Source organism: Lithobates pipiens, unplaced genomic scaffold (genome assembly GCF_037356315.1).
Source record: "Lithobates pipiens isolate NorthernLeopardFrog02 unplaced genomic scaffold, aLitPip1_a1.2 Scaffold_23, whole genome shotgun sequence".
In the NCBI taxonomy this organism is placed as follows: Eukaryota; Metazoa; Chordata; class Amphibia; order Anura; family Ranidae; genus Lithobates; species Lithobates pipiens.
This window is the reverse complement of record NW_027507785.1, coordinates 172031945-172049845: the sequence shown is the minus strand read 5'-3', so window position 1 is coordinate 172049845 and position 17901 is coordinate 172031945. Positions and strand designations below refer to the sequence as shown.

General features: G+C 47.5%; 1 protein-coding gene across 2 annotated transcripts in view; it reads right to left on the bottom strand.

The window, feature by feature from the left end:
- Positions 1-17901, bottom strand: part of LOC143928026 (E-selectin-like) — a 360097-nt gene that overhangs the window by 115706 nt on the left and 226490 nt on the right. For both annotated transcript variants that reach the window (XM_077452609.1, XM_077452610.1), the window contains exon 3: positions 9406-9771. In XM_077452609.1, coding sequence (XP_077308735.1) covers positions 9406-9771 — 366 coding nt within the window. The remainder of the gene's footprint in view (positions 1-9405; positions 9772-17901) is intronic.

Genomic DNA, 17901 nt, shown 5'->3' with positions numbered 1-17901 from the left:
ATTTGGGTACAGTGTAGCATGACCGCGCAATTGTCACTGAAAGCGCTAGAGCGCTGAAAGCTGAAAATTGGGCTGGGAAGGAAGGGGGTGAAAGTGCCCTGTATTGTAGTGGTTAAGGACTGGAATGCTGCTCCAGCCTCTGGGGACCATTTAACCATGACAGACTCTTTCCCTTTTGTCAGGTTGGTTAGGGGCACAGCCTGGGAAGCAAAATGGGGAATGAATTGCCTATAATAGCCAGCGATTCCCAGAAAGGCTCGTACCCGCTTCTTGCTGTTGGGACCTGGCCAACTCTGTATGGCCTCGACTTTATTGACTTGGGATTTTATCACTCCCCTCCCAATAGTGTACCCCATATATTTGGCCTCCTCCTGTCCAATGGTACACTTCTTTGGATTGGCCGTAAACCCAGTTTTCTGGATAGAGTCTAAGACTGCTTGCACTTTTGGCAGATGTGAGACCCAATCTGTGCTATGGATAATCATATCATCCAGGTAAGCTGCAGCATACTTCTGATGGGGCCTCAGAATCTTGTCCATTTTCTGCTGGAATGTTGCCAGTGCATTCTGTAACCCAAACAGCATTCTCTTATATTGGAACACCCCATCTGGGGTTACAAATGCAGTTTTCTCCTTGGCCGACTCGGCCAGGCGAATTTGGCAATACCTTTTGGTGAGATCGAGAGTTGTCATATATCGGGCTGATCCCAGCCGATCAATCAACTCATCTATACGTGGCATGGGGTAGTTGTAAAATTTTGTAACTTTATTCAGTTGTCGAAAAATCGTTACAAAACCGCCAGCTCCCATCAGGTTTGGGCACTAGTACGATAGGAATGGACCAGTCACTCTGGGACTCCTCCATAACACCCAATTCCAGCATCCTTTGAACCTCCCCACGTATTGCCTCCTGTTGGGCTTCTGGTATTCTATAAGGTTTTAGTTTTACCCTTTCTCCTGGCTGGGTGATAATATCATGTTCAATGCCAGATGTTTGTCCTGGCAGCTCAAAAAATCTCTTTGTTGCGAAGTACAAACTCTTTAACCTCCTGTTGTTGGGGTTTCGATAAGGTGACTGCGATTCTAACCTCAGGAACTAAGCAATCAGACTGGGCCGGTGACAACGTTTCTGTGACTAGGGATTCCCTATCCCTCCAGGCTTTCAGCAGATTGATGTGATATATCTTTTCCGGCTTTCGTCTTCCTGGCTTTCTGACCCTGTAGTTCACCTCACTCACTTTTTCAATTATTTCATATGGACCTGGCCATTTGGCCAGGAATTTGCTTTCAACTGTAGGGACTAGCACCAATACCTTATCCACGGGGAAAAAGTACGGGTCTTGGCCCCACGGTTGTACACTCTCTGCTGTGCTAACTGCACTTGAGCCAAATGTTCCTTTACAATTGGCATTACCTATGCAATCCTATCTTGCATTAGGGCGACATGCTCCTGTAGGTAGAACTCTTATTTTCCCACGTTTCCTTGGCGATATCCAGCAGCCCTCTTGGGTGCCTCCCATAGAGTAATTTGAAGGGTGAAAAACCCATAGAGGATTGGGGCACCTCCCTAATGGCAAACATCTAATAGGGTATTAGACAGTCCCAATTCTTTCCTTCTCTATCCAACACCTTCTTTAATATTTGTTTTAGGGTTTTTTTGAATCTTTCAACCAACCCATCTGTTTGGGGGTGATACACAGATGTACGTAATTGTGTCACTTTGAATAACTTGCATAGTTCTTTCATAACCCGGGACATAAAGGGTGTACCTTGGTCTGTAAGCAGTTCTTTACAAATACCCACGTGGCTAAAAACACGAGATATCTCTTTGGCTATGGTTTTGGCCGAGGTATTTCGGATAGGAATAGCTTCCGGATAATGGGTGGCATAGTCCAATATAACCAAAATGTACTGTTGCCCATGGGCCAATTCTAACACCAACTTCCTGTAAGGTTTGGGCACCACAATTTGCTCAATGGTTTCTTCTGCCCTTTGAGCTACTCGATACAGCAGGTCCCTTTCCACAATGAAGTACGGGTAAGTGCAAGTCTTATCTGGGATCACTAACTCGCCATCTATTTTCACCACATTTTCCCCGTGCCTTTATTAGGGTGGGGTCTTTTAACGGTTCTGTGGCAAAATTTTCCCTGTGAACATCAAGATCCGAAAACTCCACAGACGTCATGTTTTCGTCTGAGGATGTTGGCTCCTCCCCAATTTCCCAAGTTTTCCCCGCCAATACCGACAAGGGAGATTCTGGAGAGTCCTCCCCACTCTCAGAGGAATTCTGGTCATCACCTTCCTGGTCTATAGGGGCTAGGGATGAGCCGAACACCACCCGGTTCGGTTCGCACCAGAACTTTCGAACGGACCCCAAATTCGTATGAACGTTAGAACCCCATTGAAGTCTATGGGACTCGAACTTTCGAAATTAAAAGTGCTAATTTTAATGGCTAATATGCAAGATACTGTCCTAAAAAGGGTTTGGGGACCTGGCTCCTGCCCCAGGGGACATGGGTCAATGCAAAAAAAAGTTTTAAAAACTGACGTTTTTTCGGGAGCACTGATTTTAATGACGATTAAAGTGAAAAAAAAGTGAAATATTCCTTTAAATATCGTGCCTGGGGGGTGTCTATAGTATGCCTGTGAAGTGCCACGTGTTTCCCGTGTTTAGAACAGTCCCTGCACAAAATGACATTTAACGTCATTTAAAACTGCTTGCGGTTTTAATGTTATATCTGGTTCCGGCAATATGGATGAAAATCATTGAGAAAAATGGCATGGGTAGCCCCCCCTGCCCATTACCAGCCCCTTTGGGTCTTGTATGGATATTAAGGGGAACCCCGTACCCATATTAAAAAAAGGAAATACGTGTGGCCCCCAGGCCCTATATACTCAGAACAGCAGTATACAGGCGGTGCAAACAAGACAGGGACTGTGTAGATTTGTTATGTTAAGTAGAATTTGTAATTTTCAACTGGTACATTTTTAAAGTGTAGCTCCAGTCAAAAAATCTATTTTTAAGCTTTTTGGAAAACATAGGGAAGGGTTATCACCCCTGTATAATTTGTTTTACCGTCCGTCTTTTTTCATCTCATTTGCTGTTGTCTCTTTCCGTTTGCAAGTAGGAGATGTTTGTAAGTTGGATGTTTGAAAGTAGGGGCCTGCCCTATATGCTCTGCAGAAATGGCGGAAGAAGGTGTTGGTTTTGCCACAACATTGTAAGCCCTCAAAGTGACTCTTGGTGGGTGCTGGAGCGCCCTGCTGTGAACGATTATATCAAGAATTTTAATTACATGCCATTGTTGAACAGTGGTAGAAAAATTGACCTTTGGTGGTTGTGGTGCTGGTGCCACAACACTATAAGTCCTCACAGTTACTCTGGGTGGGCACAGGAAAGGGCCCTCCTGTGAAATTTTATATCAAGAATTGTAATTACATGCCCCTGTTAAACAGGGGCTGAAAAATTTGGCTGCTGGCACTGGTGCTGGTGCCACAACACTGAAACCTCTCCCATATACTCTAGTTGTAGTGCAGGAATGAGCCCTGCTGCAAAGCATTGCATCAAAAATTGTAATTAAACGCCCCTGTTAAACAGGGGCAGAAAAATTGGGCTGCTGGCACTGGTGCTGGTGCCACGACACTGCAACCTCTCCCATATACTCTAGTTGTAGTGCAGGAATGAGCCCTGCTGCAAAGCATTGCATCAAAAATTGTAATTAAACGCCCCTGTTAAAAAGGGGCAGAAAAATTGGGCTGGTGGCATCACCCAGAACCAAAAATGTTCTTCCAACATATCAGCGGAGGAGGAAGAGGATAGACAATCAACATAACAGGACAGTCACTCAGCATCAGCATAGGCAGGCTTGAAGGGATGTGATATTTAAAAAAAAATTATTCGGTTACATCAGCTTCAGGTGCTTTTTTCCTGCATACTTGCGTAGCCCCTGGAACGCCTATGGAGCACCGTTGGTTCTGAGGACAGAGCACTGGAAGAGGCCATGGAGGAAGAAGAAGAGGAGGGGGTGGAGGAGAGAGGTGTGTCACAACCAATAGTAGCATTTTGGAGGTGTGGTGGCGGAACAACCTCCAACACTACTGCACCTTGTCCTGCATCCTTCCCAGCTGCCAGAAGAGTGACCCAATGGGCCGTGAAAGACAGGTAACGTCCCTATCCATGCCTGCTGGACCATGAGTCAGCGGTAATATGCACCTTACCGCTGACCGCCCTGTCCAGCGAGGCAAGGACATTGCCTTCCACATGCTGGTAGAGAGCCGGAATCCCCTTCCGTGAGAAAAAGTGGCGTTTGGGGACCTGCCACTGAGGAACCGCACATTGTACAAACTCATGGAAGGGGGCCGAGTCTACCAACTGAAAAGGCAGCAGCAGCAGCAGAAAAGTGCTAGCAATTTAGCCAAGCTAGCATTCAACCGCTGGGCATGTGAATGGCTGGGAGTGAATTTCTTTCGCCGGTCCAGCAGCTGGGGCAGGGACATTTGCCTGCTATAATCAGACGTGGGTGTACTGCTAGCAGAGTGCCCGGAAGTACTTGGCTGTGACACACCAAATTCTACACCTTCATTCCTCTCAGAGCAGGTTTCAGAGAGGACTGAAGGCCTAGTGGGGTTGGAGATCCCAGCTGATGAGGAGCAAGGAGAGGTCCACTTTGTTCTTTGGTGTGGGTCTTTGAGGTACGCTTGCCAACGAGCTGCATGGCAGGTCAACATATGTCTGGTCAAGCATGTGGTGCCCAAGCGACTGATGTTTTGGCCACGCGAGATACGCTTGAGACATATGTTGCAAATAGCAGCGGTGCGATCTGATGCACTCGTCCCAAAAAAGGCCCACACCAAAGAACTTTTAGAATAACGAGCTGAGGCAGCGCCCTGCACAGGCGGAGCACTGCGGTGTGATTCAGTCGGTGTGCTGCCCCTAATCTGGCCCCCGGAGGGCATCCTGCCTCTTTGGACATGTGCCTCCTCCTCTCTCCTACCAGGCACCCACGTGGAGTCAGTGCCCTCATCATCCCCTCCCTCTTCATCGCTGGAGCAAACCTGGCAGTATGCTGCAGCTTGTGGATCATGACTGCCAGACTGCTGTCCCTCTTGAGCATCCCCTCTCTCTGCATTCACGCTACTGCCTTCCTCTAGCTGAGTATCATCATCAGAGCCTACAAAACACTGGGCATCCTCCTGGAGCATGTACCCAACACTGTGCTCAAAGAGTTCAGGAGACTCCTCAGGATGATGTGGTGGGTCTAGGGAAGGAGTCACTGATGATGACATTGAGAGGAGGGAAGACGATGCTTTGGCAGCTGAGGATGAGGAGGATGAAGAGGGCTTGGTCATCCAAGTTGGCATGTTGCGGCTCAACATGTCCAGCTGCCGAAAAGAAGGACAAGCATGTCCCATGGCCACGTGCTGCTGATGACGATGCACCGCATCCACGACCAGCACTGTTGTCTCTAGACACAGAGCCTGCTTGCCCTCTTTTATCGGCTTGCGCCTGTCTGCCTCTCCTTGCTGGCCTTCCAGACATGGTAATGGCCTGAAGGGAGATGGGAAAACCAGCAATTGGGTAGTGTATATTGTGCTGGAGGCACACACAACATCCACTAACTCCTGCAGATGGCAGATGGCTCAATTAGAGAAGAGCTATGTAGGTGGATATAACGGTGTATACTGTGGTCAGGGCACGCAGACAGCACGCACAATCTCCTACAACTGACTGCATGCTCTATTTAAAAAGAGAAAGATAGCTAGCTATATAGGTGGATATAGCGGTGTATACTGCGGTCAGGGCACGCAGACAGCATGCACAATCTCCTACAACTGACTGCAAGCTCTATTAAAAAAGAGAAATATAGCTAGCAATATAGGTGGATATTGCTTTGTATACTGCGGTCAGGGTACGCAGACAACAACCACTACAGAAGAGCAAGAACGCAAAATCGGCCGATAATGATCGGTATACTGTGTTGAAGGTACACAGAACACCCACTAACTCCTACAGACACCAACACACTACACAAGGCCGCTGCGCTGGCGGCCTTATATAGTGTGGGGTGGGTACTACACAGCCTGAGCTATGATTGGCCAGCCTGAGCTATGATTGGCCACAGGCAGGATGCCTGTGGCCAATCATGGCTCTCCTCGCAGCTGGTGATGTGATTGGCCAAGTGTGCGGGGTCACAGTGCATGCTTGGCCAATCATGAGCCAGCAATGCACTGCGATGGTGCAGTGCATTGTGGGCCGTGAGCGCCACACGAATTTGGCGCGAACGACCCATAACGTTCGGAATTCGACGAACGGGCGAACAGCCGATGTTCGAGTCGAACGTATGTTCGACTCGAACATGAAGCTCATCCCTAATAGGGGCACCAGTGGGGGGCTCAGGACAATCCCAGAGTTCCCACAACTTTGGAAAATCCCTTCCCACAATGGCATCATGTGGTAAGTAAGACACTAACCCCACCTGATGAGAGAGGTTACCTTTGTGGGTCTCAAAAAACACTGAAGTTACAGGATACTCTCAGGTGTCCCCGTGCACACAAATAACAGCCACTTTGTTATTCCCAGAGACCTCTGTAGCAACTAATTCAGCTGTTATCAAAGTCACCAGGCTACCTGAATCCAGCAACACATCAACATCTACCATTTATACACATTTTACATAAATATGTCCTCTTGCTGGCAGCGATAGCAAATAATCTTTTTCGCTGACTCTTGCTGCCTGGGCTTCCCGGGCTGCTCCCACCAGACATTAGGTAGAACTCCTGCCCTCTCATTCTCTCCACCCTCACCCCTTGGAGTCATCTTACCCATCACTGGGGATGGTCTGGTCTTAGGGTGGAAAGTCCGTGAGTCCCTGGAAAAGGCGGTCAGGTTCTCTGTAGCCAAGTACCTCTCAACCAGATCCACAAGCTTATCTGCAATTTCTGGGTCTCCATGGCTTACCCACTTTTGGATGGCAGTAGGAAGAGCTTTCAAGAAATGATCCATAACAACACGTTCCACAATCTTTGGTGCGGTCAAAGTCTCTGGCTGCAGCCACTTCCTGCTCAGGTGAATGAGATCATACATTTGAGACCTGTGGGTTTTTCCAAGCCGGAAAGTCCAGTTATGCACACGCTGCGTCCGTATGGCCAGGGTGACACCTATCCGTGCCAATGTTTAGCAACACGTAGTCTTTTGCTTGGACAGGCTCTAGGTCGTAATAAGCTTTCTGCAATTTCCCAGTTAACAGAGGGGCCACCAGTCCAGCCCACTGCTCCTTATGCCGCGTACACACGTAGCCGTCTATCCGACGGACTTAGTCTGGCGGACTTCCCGCCAGACTGCTGGCGGACTTCCCGCCAGACTGTCCGCCGGACTTTCCAAACAGGCTACTTGCCCACACACAGCACTTTTTCAGCGGACTAATACGGCGTACTATGTCTGCCGTACTATCCGCCCTACTGAACGGACTCGCCCACGCACGCGGAGGAAAGTTCGCTCATTTCGAGCGGGTCTGTAGGTAGGCGGGGCCCACGAAGGAGACGTCACAGGCCCCGCCGCCTGGTATGAACTTAAAGGGGAACCCCAACGCCGAAAAAAATCGGCGTGGGGGTCCCCCCAAGTCCACAACAGACCCTTGTCCGAGCACGCTACCCGGCCGGCCAGGAAAGGAGGGGCCAGCGAGCGCCCCCCCCTCCTGAGCCGTACCAGGCCGCGTGCCCTCAACATGGGGGTGCCTTGGGGAAGGGGGGGCCGCGCTGCCCCCCCACCCCCAAGGGTCTGTTGTGGACTTGGGGGGGAGCCCCACGCGGATTTTTTTCGGCGTTGGGGTTCCCCTTTAAGTCCATACCAGGTGGCGGGGCCAGCGACGTTTCCTTTGCGGGCCCCGCCTACCTGCAGACCCGCTCGAAATGAGCGGACTGTCCTCCGGGCGGGAAAAGTCCGCTCATTTCAAAAGTACGGCGGACTGGCGCACACACGGCCGGATTGTCCGCCGAAATGCGAGTCCGGCTGGAAGATTGGAGTGCAAAACTACTTTCTAAGTCCGCCGTACTTTCGGGTCAAAAAAGTATGCCGGAGGCTACACACGGGGGGATTGTCTGGCGGACTTCAGTTTGCCGGACTTTTCCACCCGCTTGTTTGATCGTGTGTACGCAGCATTAGGCCACTTTTCCCTTTCAGCAGTCCTTTCAAATGTGGTCAAAAACACCTCCAGATCATCCTCTCCAGTAAATTTTTGTCAGTAAACAGCAAGTATCACTATGTAGTTTGCGCTTCCATAGTATAATACAAATAAAAATCCAACCAAAATAGTTAATAAAATAAAAAATCCTCTATTAAATGCTCTACAATGTCCTTTAAATCGACACCCAGAGTAGTATTTCTTCACAGATAGTGGTGAATCAGAGTAAGCAGATCATTCCATGTGCAATATGTGACCATATATAATTGACATCGAAGAGATTAGGTACGCTTACCACTGGGGCAGTTGATGGACTTTTGTTCCGAAACATGTCGGGTTGCTAGATCATTGTTTTTCAGTTGATGACACGTTCATCTGTTGGAGTTTTGGGAGCCATCTACTTACCGTTACTGTCTGTGATGTGGCTGGGATATATCCTTACAACATCGATTGCATGGTCTAAAACGCTCGTTTGACACACCACTATATAGTATGGGTGTCCACTACCTGTGGTAAATGTACCTAATCTCTTCGATGTCAATTATATATGGTCACATATTGCATATGGAATGATCTGCTTACTCTGATTAACCACTATCTTTGAAGAAATACTGCTCCTGGTGTCGATTTAAAGGACATTGTAGAGCATTTAATAGAGGATTTTTTATTTCATGAACTATTTTGTTTGTATTTTTATTTGTATTATACTATGGAAGCGCAAACTACATAGTGATACTTTGTTGCACTATACACCTTCTTGAATTAATTTGCATGACACTTTTCTCTGGGGGTCGCCTCAGAGATCTACACTGTATCAGATTCCTGCACTTTGTTACTCGTCCTGTATAGGGAAAAAAAATTTCTTGGTTATTTCGGATTTTTTTTTCCTAATGATACATTGTTGCACGTATGCACTTTCAACAGTTTTTCTTAAATTCACATGGCATTTTTTACTGAGGGCTACCCCAGTGAATATTTATATAAATATTTTGCACATTTGTTTGTTTGTTGCACAGTTGAGATCCTTTTTTTTGGTTGACATTTGCATATGTTATCAAATTAATAATCACTGGCTCTAAATATTAGATATTGTTTAACAATTTCCCATCCATCCATTGCATATAAATGGAACATTGCAGCACTAGAAAAGTGATTTAAAAAATACAATATAAAACATGATAATGCATACTGCATATTTTAGAGAACAACAATAGAACAGATATTACCTTGGTAACATAGTGGCATTTTTGATTTATCGCATCGTTCGTTGTTCCACATTCCACTATCATTAGTTCTGTTTATATAAAGTTCTACACATAATTCATGTATGCTGGCGGTTGGCTCCTTTGGTGCCCAGGCTTTTACCTCTTCTGGTACAGATTTCTGGTTTTCTACCCAAGTCCAATTGCCTTTAAATTTTCTAATTCCAATCCAGTAATAGGGATTCCTTCCAGGCAACGTTTCATTTAGATGTTTATTTTCAATTTTGTTTCGAATGAAAACCATTTTACTATTTCTCATTTCACACCATTCACGAGCTTTTTCCCAGGTCATTGTCGAGTTGTCATGATGGTAAGTCCATGCAGACACTTCTATAGAAAGATCAAAAAAGCCAAAATAACAACATTACATACTAAATTATTTAAAATGTCCATGCATAACTATAATGTTTGCATATATTGAACTATAAAATGTGATTGATATTGTAATAGATGGTAGGTAAAGGAAAATGTAATCTGTAAACTATATAGGAGTGTCCACACTGGGCAATCCTTCCTCAGTGCACTCACTCCCACCTTCCTTTCCCTGGCACTGCCCTGTCAGACTGTGGGTCAGTCCCTCCCTCCCTTCTTTTTTTTTTTTTTTATTCTCTTTATTGATTTTAAATAAAGGTTTGCAGTCCAGCAAAATGAACAGTAAGGTCTGCTAAAACCACAGGTAAGCAGTCCCAAAATAAAGGGAACAAAAAAAGAGAAAAAGACATAAAAAAGGCAACAGTGCACTATACTAGACAATGCCTATGCCATTTGCAGCCGCAACCCAGGACAATACATTCTTAATAGGAGCATAAAAACCTCTCTACACACAAAAGGCATTATACTGATCCATGAGATAAGTAACCCACATCCTAGTCGGGCTTGGATGTTATACTATTTGGATTGTGAGAAGACCCAACAACCTAGCCGACCAGGGCCCTTAAAGTTCCAAACATAAACCCACAAAGAAAAAGGAAACAATACTGATTTATACTGAAACTAATCTGTGACAGTCGGGGGGGAAGCCACCCACCTCCCCAAACCTTATCAAATATAAGCAGTGCCCCTCTATTCAAGTATGTGGCCTTATAAAGGGGTAAGGTTCTGTTCACCAAGGCCTTCCAATATGCTACAGATGAGGGAGTAGGTTTCTTCCAAAATAAAAGTATAAGCTTCCTGACATCGAAAAATAACAAGGTAAGTAGAGTCTGTATAGATCTAGTATGGGCCAGATCATCTACCAAGCTAAGGAGACAATGCCTGATAGAGGGATTTAACAGGATGGCGGTCACCTTCTGCATTTGTAGTGAATTCATTGGTCATGGGCTGAGATTAGTCTGGTAAAAGGTGCATCCCAGACATCTTCCCAATCTTACGTGTCCAGATCTGGGACCACTAGCACTTACCTAAACTTACACACATTCATGAGCCTGTCAGTTTCAGGGAACAAAAAATTATAAATGCTGGATAAGGGCTTGCTAAACTCATCATTCCGCAGAAGGGATTTCAGGGCTGACACAGAGAAGGAGGTTCTAGCCATGCCAAACTGCACCTGGAATGCATGCCTTAGTTATATATAGTGGGAAAAGTGCTTTTTTGGTAGCTGGTATGAGGACTTCAGTTCATCAAAAGATTTCAACTGCCCATTGGCGGTAATATCAGTAAGTTTTTTAACCCCATATCGTGTCCAAATGACTGGATCTTCAAATGCAAACAAAATGAGGCAGATCAGGGTTCCTCCACAAGGTAGCATGAAGTGAGTGGAGAAAAGGACCTCCAAACTCCTCTCCATGGACTACCAACCAAGCTCTCAAAACCAATCTCATAGAGGCAGTTAAAGGAGATTTTGACCCTCTATACACCAGGTGTGCCAAGGCCTCGTGTGATCCCCTCCTTCCAAGGCTGTTGCAGGACCCCTGGCTAAAGAAACTCTGAAATAGATTTTTAGGGATTTGAATATAAACTTCGGTATCCACACAGGAGAGTTCCTCAGTGTGTACAGCATTAGGGATAAAAGCTTCATTTTGTTTAGATTCATGTTTCCTATCATCAAGAAAGGAAGATTTTGCCAAGCACCCATATTTTCTTTTAAATTGATTATATAGGCGTTACATTCAGCCACATAAAATCTGATACCGAATTAGTGATGGTAAGTCCCAAATACTTAGATTCCCACTGTAGAGGTGTAGACTGGGTGGAGAAGTGGCAGACATCTTTACTCAAGCAAAGGACTGTGGACTTGTGCCAGTTCACATGTAAACCTGAGAAGGTGGTAACATGATCTGGAATGGACAGGGCCTGGGGCTAAGAGGTAAGAGGGTCATCTAAAAATCGCACCACATCACTGGCATAAAGAGACGCTTCCTTTACCAAAAAAAATTATGCACACAAACTCGCACACCTTTCATTAAGGAGGAGGCACCTAAAGTCACAGCAATTGGTTCCATCAGAAGGATGAAAAGCCTGGTTGATAAGGGGCAGCCTTGTCTTGTCCCATGACTAGTGATGGAGGAACTTCCGACGGGACGTTTCGCGAATGCGGACCGCGAACGTGGCCGATAGTTCGCGAACCGTAACGTTCGTGGCGAGCCCCATTGACTTCAATGGGAGGCGAACTTCGCAAACCTACAGGTCAAATTTGCAGCCACAAAATAATTAAAAGCTGTGCAAACATAGTCCCACCACATGGCCAATGACATAACACATGTATGAGGTGAATCTGGGATCGACAACTACAAGCATTCTTTTTTTATATGGGAAATTGTTGTGACAATTCAGGACTGTGGAGCGCATGAAGGCAATGGAGGAGAGGGAAGGTCAGGGACCAGGGTAGGCAAAGAAGAGGGTGCAGGAGATGATCACCAGCAGCGTGACATACAGCAATGACACCTGCACCGTGATAGAGTCATCTGACAGCAGCACCGTGATAAAGAGCACTGACATCAGCAGCGTGACATACAGCAATGACACCTGCACCGTGATAGAGTCATCTGACAACAGCACCGTGATAGAGAGCACTGACATCAGCAGCGTGACATAAAGCACTCACACCAGCACCGTGATATACAACACTGACAGCAGCACCGTGACAGAGAGCACTGACATCAGCAGCGTGACATAAAGCACTTACACCAGCACCGTGATATACAGCACTGACAGCAGCACCGTGATAGAGAGCACTGACATCAGCAGCGTGACATAAAGCACTCACACCAGCACCGTGATATACAGCACTGACAGCAGCACCGTGACAGAGAGCACTGACATCAGCACCGTGATATACAGCACTGACACCTGCACCGTAAGCAGCCCCAGGAGGAAGTCAGCATAGCACAGGGATGGTGGGAGCCCCTCATAATGAGCATAGCACAGGGATGGTGGGAGCACCTCAAAATATGCACAGCAGAGGTACAGCCCCAGGAGGAAGTCAGCACAGCACAGGGATGGTGGGAGCCCCTCATAATATGCACAGCAGAGGTACAGCCCCAGGAAGATGTCAGCACAGCACAGGGATGGTGGGAGCCCCTCATAATAAGCAGCCCCAGTAGAAATATGACACCGCTCAACCTCTTCAAAGAGGAGGGTACGGGCATATAGTACGGTGTGCTTTTTTTGGACAAGGAAGTGAGCCAAATGAAGAAAGAAGGTCTCTGTGCTCGATTCAAAAAATAGTTTCTAGACATATACATGGTCTACTGGTCACATGTGTTGAATTCCTCCGAGATCCATGCCTCATTCATTTTTAGAAATGTGAGGTAGTTAACACTGTCGTGAGCTAGGCGAGTATGCTTTTCGGTCACGATCCCCCCTGCTGCGCTGAACGTCCTTTCGGACAGGACACTGGATGAGGGGCAAGCCAACAGTTCGATTGCAAATTGGGCAAGCTCTGGCCAGAGGTCAAGCCTGCCCACCCAGTAGTCCAGAGGTTCATCACTCCTCAGAGCGTCCACATCGGCTGTTAACCCGATGTAGTCGGACACCTGATGGTCTAGGCGTTCCCTGATGCTGGATCCGGATGACACCTGTCGATGGGTCGGCTGAAAGAATGACCTCATATCCGAAGTCACCAACACATCTTCAAACCGGCCTCTTCTTGCAGGCGCTGTTGGATTGGTACCCGCAACTCCTTTTCTGGGAGTGGGAATTGCTCCTCTGCCAGCGCACGCAAAAGCAGAATGCAGCATTTCTCGAAGCAAGGCCTGGAAGTGCTGCATTCTGACAGCCCTCTGTGACGGCGGTAACATTTCCGCCATTTTGTGTTTGTACCGGGGGTCTAAGTACGTTGCCACCCAGTACTGGTCCTTGACCCTTATGCTTTTTATACGGGGGTCCCTATTAAAACAATGGAGCATGAAGGCCCCCATTTGCACTAAAGTGGAAGCGGTGTGGTGGCCTGGCTCCTGCTCATCATCCAGGATAATGTCGTCCTCTTCATTCTCCTCTCCCCATCCACGCACAACAGGGATCTCAGAAAGGTTTAAAGCATGCTCTTCTTGCTCCTCCTCCTCCGCCCCGGCACCATCCTCCTCTGACTCCTCTTCAGACTCCTGTTGTTGACTTGTCTCAGATAGAGTAGCCCCCCCTGGGAATTCATCCAGCATTGCGACTTACTCATCTTCCCGCTCCTGCTCCTCCACAGCTTGATCAATGACACGACGCAATGCACGCTCCATAAAGAAGGCATAAGGTACCATGTCACTGATGGCGCCATGGCTGCGACTGACCAGTTTGGTGATCTCCTCAAATGGGCGCAGAAGTCAAATGGGCGCATGAGCAGCCACTGGCGCGGTGAAAAAAAACCCAGCTCCCCAGAACCTGTTCTGCCGCAGAGTTCATACAGGTAGACGTTAACTGCACGTTTCTGCTGGAGCAGCCTATCAAGCATATAGAAGGTTGAGTTCCATCGCGTCGGGCAATCGCAAATAAGATGTCTGACCGGCAGATTGTGTCGCCGCTGAATGTCAGCAAGGCGAGCCATGGCCGTGTAAGATCTTCTGAAATGGGCCGAGATTTTCCTTGCCTGCCGCAAGATGTCCTGGACCCCAGGATATTTGACAAGGAATCGCTGCACGACCAAGTTTAAGACGTGTGCCATGCATGGCATGTGCGTGATTTTGCCCTGTTTCAATGCGCTAAACAGATTGGCACCGTTGTCACACACCACTTTACCAACTGTCAAATTGAGCGGTGTTAGCCACTGATCTGCCTGTGAACGCAAAGCTGAAAGGAGTCAGTGTGGCTCTTGGCTTCCAGGCACAACAGACGCAGCACGGCATGGCAACGTCTCACCTGGCATGTCGAATAGGTTCTGGGGAGCTTGGGCGGCGCAGCGGAAGAGACGCTAGCAGCGGAAAAGGAGGAGTCAGCTGAGGAGGAGAGGGAGGAGGATGGAGTAGGAGGAGGAGGAGAAGAAGAGTCAGGCCTGCATGAAATCCGTGGCGGTAAAACCAAATCTACACGGGTGCCACGGGTTACATGCTTGACGGCCGTCAGAAGGTTCACCCAGTGGGCAGTAAAAGATATATACCTTCCCTGCCCGTGTTTGCTAGACCACGTGTCTGTGATCAGATGTATCTTGGCACCGACACTGTGTGCCAGAGATACATTCACTTGCCGCTGAACATGGCCATATAGCTCTGGGATGCCCTTCTCTGAGAAATACTTGCTTCCTGGAACCTTCCATTGTGGTGTTCCAATGGCCACAAATTTGCGAAAGGCCTCCGAGTCCACCCGTTTATATGGCAGTAGTTGGCGGGCTATGAGTTCTGACAAGCATGCCGTCAACCGTTGGGCAAGAGGGTTATCCGGCGTCATCATTTTTTTACGCTCGAACATTAGGCCCACGGAAGCCTGCCTTTTTGCAGAAAAATGTGAGCTTGGCGTGATGGAAGGTGGAGTGGAGGACAATTGTGAGGAGAGAGGAGAAGGAGAAGTAGGAGACGAGGCTGGATGGTGAGAGCCTGCAGTGTGGCTTTGTGTGTTCCGTTGCTCCCACTCGGCTCGGTGATGGCTGCTCATGTGCCTTCTTAAGGCGGTCGTCCCTAGGTGAGTGTTGGGCTTACCGCGACTAATGCGTTGACTGCAAAGATTGCAGATGGCAACGCTATTGTCAGCAGCGGACACGTTAAAAAAAGCCCACACTGCGGAGCCATGTGCCGGTGTCCTGGGAGCGCCAGATGTGACCGTACATGGTCGATGACTCGCCCCTGATACATTAGCAGTCTGCTTTGTCCCTCCTGTGCAATGTAAGTTATTCTTGCTTCTCCTCCCTATCTGCTGGTCCATATCTCCCTCTGAACTCCCTTCCTCTTCCTCTCTTGTGGGCACCCACGTGACATCACTAGACACGTCATCATCGACGTCACCTTCCCCACCGCTATAAGTAGAGATCTCGGAGTAGGCAGCAACACCGGGGACCAACCTCCTCCTTGGGCTGATCTAGGTACTGTCGTCAGACTGCTGAGTAGCGGTAGTTGCTGCCTCCTCTTCCTGATCCAATACCAAGAGTGGCTGCGCATCAGAAATGTCTTGATATGGATCGGAAAATAATTCCTGTGACTCAAGCGGAAGGTATGTGGTGGTGGTGGTGGTGTTGTTGGTGGTAGTGTTGTTGGTGGTAGTGTCTTTGGGGGTGCACATAGCAGAGAGTGAAGAAGAGGGTGCAGATCGAGAGGATGAGGAGGGTGCAGAAGAGTAAGGCTGAGCGAGCCACTCAACCAAGTCTAGTGCGTCCTTTAACCACTTGCGGACCAGCACACGACGATGTACGTCGACAGAATGGCACGGGCAGGCAAATGGGTGTAAATGTACTTTCCTTTAAATTTTCTGCCCTGCCATCGGGAGTGTGCCGCCGGCGGCGCGCTCCCACGCTGGTCGGGACCCCCGTGAGTCCGGTCGCGGGACTCGCAGCCTCGATTGCCGCGGGCATCCCCGCGATCGTCTCACGGAGCGGCCGAATGAAGAAATGCCGTTGTAAACAGCATTTCTCCATTCTGCCTAGCAACTAGTGACGCTGATCTCTGCTCCATGTGATTGGAGCAGAGATCAGTGTTCACTAAATGAAAGCCCAACCCCCCCACAGTTAGTAACACACCCCTAGGAACACTTAACCCCATACACTGCCACCCACTGGTTAACCCCTTCAATGCCAGTGTCATTTACACAGGAATCACTGCATTTATATAGCAGTGATTACTGTATAAATGACAATGGTCCCAAAAATGTGTCAAAAATGTCCGATGGGTCCCCCACAATGTAGCAGTCACAATAAAAATCGCTGATCGCCGCCATTACTAGTAAAAAAAAAATAATAAAAAATTATTAATAAAAATGCTATAAAACTATCCCTATTTTGTAAACGCTATAACTTTTGCGCAAACCAATCAATAATCGCTTATTGCGATTTTTTTTTACCAAAAATATGTAGAAGAATATGTATTGGCCTAAACTGAGGGAAAAAACATTTTTTTTATATATTTTTGGGGGATATTTATTATAACAAAAAGTAAAAAATAATGCGTTTTTTTCAAAATTGTCGCTCTATTTTTGTTTATAGCGCAAAAAATAAAAACCGCAGTGGTGATCAAATACCACCAAAAGAAAGCTCTATTTGTGGGAAAAAAGGACGTCAATTTTGTTTGGGAGCCACGTCACACGACCGCGCAATTGTCAGTTAAAGTGACGCAGTGCCGAATCGCAAAAATTGGTCTAGTCTTTGACCAGCAAAATGGTCCGGTCTGAAAGTGGTTAAAGTAATTGAACGCACCTTCTGCAACTTCCCACTTTGGCTCAAGCCTATTGCTCCTGCCCTACCCCTACCACCCCTGCGGAAGGGCCTGCCTCTTCCTCTGCCTGTCATTTTTTAAATGACCCTGTGACAAAACTCTCAGTCCCTATACCGATGAAGGACTGCTGCAGTATAGGGCAGCGGTCAGCAGTAGTGCACCTCACCCCTATGTACTGTGGACCTATACCAGTCCTTATAGAATGGCAGACTGTACCTCACTCAACCCTATGTACTGTAGCACCCTAGACAGACCAAGTTACCAGTCCTTATAAGGACTTTTGTGGACCAAGTAGGTTGTGTGTGAGTGATTAGCAGACTGTACGTCAGTCCCTATACCGATGAAGGACTGCTGCAGTATAGGGCAGCGGTCAGCAGTAGTGCACCTCAACCCTATGTATTGTGGACCGATACCAGTCCTTATAGAATGGCAGACTGTACCTCACTCAACCCTATGTACTGTAGCACCCTAGACAGACCAAGTTACCAGATCTTATAAGGAGCTTTGTGGAACAAGTGGGTTGTGAATGATAAGCAGACTGCAGCAGAAGGGCAGCAGTCAAGTATAATATTCTTTCTATATTTGGAAGAAAGAATATTATACGTCTACAAGCCTATTACCATACCACTGATACCCATAGGCGGCTCTAGGCTTTGTGAGGCCTTAGGCAAAACCTAGACAT